The sequence below is a fragment of the Petaurus breviceps genome, unplaced genomic scaffold (genome assembly GCF_028583685.1).
Source record: "Petaurus breviceps papuanus isolate PSGF00001 unplaced genomic scaffold, PetGlider_PUasm1.0 98, whole genome shotgun sequence".
In the NCBI taxonomy this organism is placed as follows: domain Eukaryota; kingdom Metazoa; phylum Chordata; class Mammalia; order Diprotodontia; family Petauridae; genus Petaurus; species Petaurus breviceps.
This window is the reverse complement of record NW_027187460.1, coordinates 1,016,576-1,023,250: the sequence shown is the minus strand read 5'-3', so window position 1 is coordinate 1,023,250 and position 6,675 is coordinate 1,016,576. Positions and strand designations below refer to the sequence as shown.

General features: G+C 48.7%; 1 protein-coding gene across 1 annotated transcript in view; it reads left to right on the top strand.

Annotated features, from left to right (window-relative positions):
* Window positions 1-6,212, top strand: part of THEM6 (thioesterase superfamily member 6) — a 9,569-nt gene extending 3,357 nt beyond the window's left edge. Inside the window, 1 exon segment of the mRNA XM_069081143.1 lies at window positions 4,739-6,212. Coding sequence (XP_068937244.1) covers window positions 4,739-4,849 — 111 coding nt within the window. The 3' untranslated portion in view covers window positions 4,850-6,212.
* The last annotated feature ends 463 nt before the right edge of the window (window positions 6,213-6,675 follow it).

Here is a 6,675-nt window from a genome sequence, read left to right as displayed (position 1 = left end):
GACCTTAGCTTAGGACACAGAAAGGCAGAGCTAGAAGGGACCTTAGCTTAGGACACAGAAAGGCAGAGCTAGAAGGGACCTTAGAACACAGAAAGGCAGAGCTAGAAGGAACCTTAGAACACAGAAAACCAGAGCTAGAAGGGACCTTAGGACACGGAAAACCAGAGCTAGAAGGGACCTTAGGACACAGAAAAACAGCCAGAAGGGACCTTAGGACACAGAAAGGCAGAGCTAGAAGGGACTTTAGAACACAGAAAGGCAGAGCTAGAAGGGACCCTAGAACACAGAAAGGCAGAGCTAGAAGGGACCCTAGAACACAGAAAGGCAGAACTAGAAGGGACCTTAGGACACAAAAAGACTCCCCTGGGGCCTGAGGCCCTTGCCACTCATCCTGGCCCTCCTAAGGACTCACCGTGTGACCTAGGGCAGAGACACTGCTGGGGCAGAGGGACGTGGATTATATAATCACAGAATGTGAGAGCAGGAGGAAGCCCCTAGAGATCCTTTCACATCATCTCATTATAATTCATTAGGAAAGCTTATGTTACTTCGTATTATTTCAGTTGCTTCTCCTGTGAGGTAGATGTATTTGTGATTGGGACCAATTTATGGATGGGAAAACTGAGCCCTCCAGAAGGGAAGGAAGTGGTTTATTGAGGTCCAGATAGCAAGGTCACAGGTCTCCTGATTTAAGACCAGATTCTTCCTTGGTCTTTAAGCAATAACAGCATTTCAGGACATTTGAGCCAGATGGGCGATTCTGAACAGTTCTGAGCTTAAACTGCAGGGTTTGAGAGTGGGGAGGAGGACCAAGCCCTAGGTCAAGGAATTTCCAGAATCCCAGAATTAGGAAAAACCTTGGAGGTTATCAAGTCCAGAACTGGGCATAAAGTCCCTCTATAGTGTCCCTCATCAAATTAGAGAATAACAATGGCACTCTATTAGCTAATGCTTTAAGGTTTGCAAACATTTAACAAATTTTATCTCACTTGACCTTCACGACCACCTTGGGAAGCAATATGCTACTTTTGTCCCCGTTTTACAGTTGAGGAAACTGAGGGAGACAGAGATGAAGTGACTTGCCCAGGGTCACACAGCTAGTGAATGTCTGAGGCTGGATTTTCACTTGGGTCTTCCTGACTCCAGTCCCACCGTTCCACCTAGCTGCCTACCACCAGAGCTGGCTCTTTGCTCTTTCAGACCATTTTCATTGTTAGGAAGTGTTTCCTTATGTTGGAATCTGCCTCTCCCACTTATCCTCATTGATCCTAGTACTCTCTGCGGTCAGGCAGACCTCTCCTATGTGATACCCCTTCAGCCACTTGAAGATAGCTGTCAGGTTTCCTCCTAAATCTTCTTCCCAAGCTAAATATCCTCAATTCAACTGCTCCTCCTGTGGCACTGTCTCTAGTTATCTCAGCCCCTGCTCACCTTCTGGACACCTCAAAAGATCTTTCATCTTAAAAAAGAGGCACCCAGAATTGAACTCAGTACTCCTCCTGTAGTCTGACCTGGGCCAAAGACAGTGGGACTATGGCCTTTCTTCGTGGGGCTTCTCAGTGCAGACCAGAGAGCCCAATTAACCTTTCAGACTCCCGTGTCACTCTTCTGATACATATTAACCTTACAGCACCAAACCCCAGTTCTTTTTCACATAGATGTGGCTGCCTCACCCATTATGTTCTCCAGTTGATTTTTTGGACCCGAGTGTGGCACTTTTCATTTGTCCCTGTTGGATCCCATCCTAATCAAAGGAATCCTAGCTTATCAGGATCTTTTCAGACCTTGACTGGGTTATCCAACCCATGAGCTGTCATACCTCCTAGACTGGAGAAGTTCATGGACACCCACACCCAGTGCAAGCCATTTACATCTCACAGCCTGTTTCTTCCTCTGTAAAATGGGGGATAGTCATGCTTGAATGACCTGCCTTGGGAAGTCATGAGGAGGAAATTGCTTTAATGAGGTTCTTTAGTGACCTTAGAAAAGAGTGGGGGTGAAGAGAAATCCAATAGGAGACACAGGAAGACCTGAGTGCAGATCCAGCCTCCAGACCAGGGAGCAGACTCCCCTGGGACCCTTGAGCTGGTCCTGGAAGGAAAAGGAGGAAAGCCTTCAGGTTTGGAGGTAAAGGAAGCCTTGGCTGTGTGTAGGTGAGTTAGGTCAAGAGGACACTTCTACAAATGTGAGTTTGGAGCCTGGAACACCAGCTTGAGGGCTTTCAGCCACATGTGTGGGGTATTTGGAGCAGCGTCTGTAGGGGTCTCAAGGTTTTGGAGTAGGGAAGGGGCTCAGCAAGAGCAATTTTATTCAGGTGGCAGAGGCTGGCATTTTGTGCAGGGTACATTCAGAGGGAGACTGGTGGTAGAGATCTGTCATCTGTCCTGAGCAGAGTATGGGAGTGCCATGATCCCGGCCCCATCAGCCTGACTGAGGCCATCAAGTCGGGAGCCTGGAATAGCAGGGCTTTGTAACCTGGGGCTTGTGAACCTGGTTTTGAGAGAGCATTTTAATAACTATATTTCAAGATAATTGGTTTCCTTTGTGCCTGGCACCTAGTAGGTCCCTGATAAATGTTGATTAATTGATTGTAATCCTGCAGTTTTTGCTTTATACATTTAAAACACCTCTGGGAAGCAGAATGTAGGTTCCACCACAGGGCCAGAGGGGTCCGTGTCACAGAAAAGGTTCAGGATCCCTTGCATCCTCACAGAGCTCATCTAATCGAACTCCCTCATTTTATAGATGAGTAAAGGGCGTGGGGCTCGCTGCGGCCGAGTGTCTTACCCAAGGTCACAGATGGGATTTGAGCTCAGGTCTTCTGATTCAGAATGCACTGTGCTGGCTCACTGTGTTCCTCCTGGACCCTTACCAGCTCTGGTGCAGTGGGTAACACCCTGGGTCTGGAGTCAGGAAGGATCTGGCCTCAGGCCTTAGCTGTGTGACCCCTGGGCAAGCCTTTTAACCTCTGCATGCCTCAGTTTCCTCAACTGTAAAATGAGGATAAACAGCACCTACCTCCAGGGTTATTGTGAGGGTCACATGAGATAGTTGTGAAGACCTTAGCACAATACCTAGACACATAGGAGGTGTTTAATAAATGCTTCTCTTCAGCCTCAGGAATCTGATTTTTCTTAATTCTACTCATTTCTATGCCCCATGAGAGACAAGGGTGATAGGAAGTGTGTTGGATTTGGAAGTGGGGCCTCTGTTGTAATCCCGGTCTTGGGCACATGTGCTTGACCTCTCTGAGTCTCAATTCCTTGTCTGTAAAATGAAGGGAATCGACTGGGTGACCTCTGAGAACACTTGCCCTTCTTAATCCTGGGATACTGTGATTCCTTCTCTGTTTGGTCTCCCAGGACTACAGAGAGAGAGAGATGGACGTGGGCCCTAACCTGACAGGGAGGGACAGTAACTGATCATCCCTTAAAATACCTGCAGCAGGTATGGCTAGGTGGCACAGTGAATAGAGCACTGGCCCTGGAGTCAGGAGGACCTGAGTTCAAATTTGGGCAAGTCACTTAACCCCAGTTGCCCTGCCCTTCCCCCTCCAAAAAGCAAAATAAAATAAAATACCTGCGGCTTAATATCCAGAGTATTGAATTTAGAAGTCAGAAGATTTGCACCTAAATGGTGGCTCTGCTGGTTACTCACTTAAGTCAGCTGTGAGACTTACCTGATTTGAGCCTTAGTCTTCTCATTTATGGAAGGAAGGAAGGAGATGATTAAGCTGACCCTAGGGGTCTGAGGGCTTCAACAGGACCAGGCCCGGTTCTCTACCTGTGATGTGCCAACCACTGTATAGTTTGATAGGATGAATGCATCTAAATGTTATTTAATCTGGAGCAGACAGAAGGCTGTGGACAGGGGTGACCAGGGAATAATTCCCTGAAGAAGTGAGGCTGGAAGAGAGTGGGTGGGATTGGGGAGATTATTCCAGGTCAAGGCAGAGAGCAGTCCTAACTGTGTGTATAGGCAGGAATGAGCTTGGTGTATATTGAAGACAGGGAGGTACTCCGATCTCCATTGGTTCTAGAACTGGAAGGAGCTTGTTAGAGATTATCTAGACCAGGGGTGGGGAACCTTCGGCCTCAAGGCCACATGTGACCCTCAAGTGCAGCCCTTGAGGACCCAGAGGGTCACATGTGGCCTTGAGGCCACAGGTTCCCCACCCCTGATGTAGACCCAAGGTTTTTTAACCTTTATTTGTTGTCCTGGATCCCTTTGGCAGTCTGGTGAAGCCTATGGACTTCTCAGATTAATGCTTTAACATGCATAAAATGAAATAACTAAGATTATAAAGGAGACTATATTGCAATAGTTATCACATTTTTTAAAAGTCCATGGACTCCCTGAAATCTATCCATTAACCCCTAATCTAGGCTTAATCCCCACCTCTCTTTTTACAGAGAGGCCCCAAAAGAAGAAATCATTTGCCCAGTGTCAGAGTAATATAGGTACATAACGGTAGGTGGTAAGTAGTCATTCTGGGACTCCAGAGCAGGTTCCTGGTGTCAGATTTGGTTCTTTTGGGCCAGGGCAATCATTGTCACTCACAAGTTAAGGACAGAACCCTGACCCCACCCTGAGCTGGACCCTCAGCTGAGGTTGTCAGCAAGAGCTTTGTGGAGGCAGAGCTACAAGTCAGGGGGCCTTCCTGGCTCAGAAGCCAGGACTGGGGGGCACTACCAGGCCCCATCTTGGTCCTCACCTGTCTGCTTCTCCTCCTCAACAGGTGGAGTCCCCTGAGCTCCCTGAGGATCTCCAGCACTGGATCAGCTATAACGAAGCCAGCAGCCAGAAACTCCGGGCGGAATCTGGCCTCAGCAGCACCAAGGATCAGTAACAGGCTGGCCCCTGCCCTGCCCCTGCCCCTCTTCTTGAGGAAGGAACGCCAGGGTCCCTGTCACTTTCTTAATTTATTTTCTACACGTTTGCACTTGTCCACTGGGGCTGGGGATTCTCAGGGAAGGGATGGGGGGAGGGCAGGGGGACTTCAGTCTGGCCCCCTACCCGGCAAGGGCCAGATTTGGGTAAACTGAGGGGAAAGGAAAGGTCAGACAGTGGCTGTCATTCCCATTTTACAGAAATGGAAACTGAGGCCCAGAGTATAGAAGCAGCTTGGCCAGTTTGACAGCAAGTCACTAGCAGAGCCACTGGCCCCCACGCCTCTCAGTTCCCAGCCCTGGGCTCTTTCTGTTACTCTTATCTATGCCTTTTTTCCTTGATTTTGCTATTTATGCCTCTCATGGGGCTTTATTCTTGAAGTGAATGACCTACCTGGAAAGCCCCCTTACTGACTAACTTGGGGTGGTGGAAAGAACTTTGGGTTCGAATCTCAGCTCTTTCATGATCTCACTATATGACCTAGGAAAGTCCTTTCCTGTCTTGGGACCTCTCTCCTTTTTCATAGGTTTCAGAGGATTTGGGGCTGGAACAGAAGTTAGAGATAGTTTGATCCAACCAGCCTTACAGAGGGAGAAACTGAGGCCCAGGAAGGGAAATGACTCCTATAAAGGTAATGTAGGGAGTGAGTAGCAGAGCGAGCAGTTAGTGCCCCTTTGTCCCATACCATGCTGAGAGGGGCGAGCTGGCCCACCCCTGAGGCCCCTTCCCAGCTCAGACCCCCATGAAGCTGACTTTTCCAAAAAGACAAAAGTCTTTTTTCTCTCTTTACCTGAGTGGGAGGGCCAGAACCATTGTGTGGGCCTCTTTTCGAGGAGCAGGGGAAAAAGAAAGATGAGTGGCCAGCCACCTCCCCCTGCCCATCCCTCAGACACCTGAATGTAGTGACCAGGTCTCTCTCCTATACAGGTTCCCCTCCAATAAGCACTTTATGGATGAGACTGTATTTAATCCACCATACTGGATCTGTGTCAAGGCCTGTACATTTCTGTCCACATATACCCCCTGTTCCTCCCAAGGAGCTGATGCTGGCATGTGGTCAGCCAAAGCAGGGAGGGCAGGCCCAGGCAGGGGAAGCCCCTGGGGCCAGGAAGTCAGCAGGGCCTGAGGGCCCAAGCCTACCCTCCACCACTGCAGCCTCTGCTTGCCTGGTGGCTGCCCCGACAGGTGCCCCAGGGACCATGTGTCTCAAGCTCTCTTTCTCCTCAGTTACCCCAGCCGTTCTCATCCCCTATCTCAGAAAAGCTGCAATCTTTTTGTTTTATTTAAGAGAGAGATATTAAAAGATTTTAAAACAAACTGTCCTCAGTTGCTGAAGGTCTCTTCATTCTTGGAGTCTTCTTGTTTCTGGTCCTTAAAAACACATTTGTGCCTTTGAAATTCTGGTCTTGGCGGGCGGGGGGGGGAGATGGGGGGGCACTTTTTCAGCTACCCTTCTCTCACATTTCAGTAATTCTTAAAGGTTTGCAAAACCCTTGCTGTGACAAAGGTAATATAACTGTTTCCATTTTACCGGTTCAGAGCCATGAAGTGACTTCTGAGGTTCACACGGGGAGGGGGTGGGGCAATTCAGAGAATATCCACCACCTATGGCAGGTGTGTACACAGGGAGAAAGCAGCTGAGCTATCAGTGCAGAAAGGCTGTTACCTTAGGGAAGCAAACCTGTTTCTCAGGGGCTGACACGTTCCTGTTCCATGAGAAATGCTGGGAATCTGACAGATCGTTATTAGAAATTACCTTAAGGCAAATGCTTCACTTGGGAATCT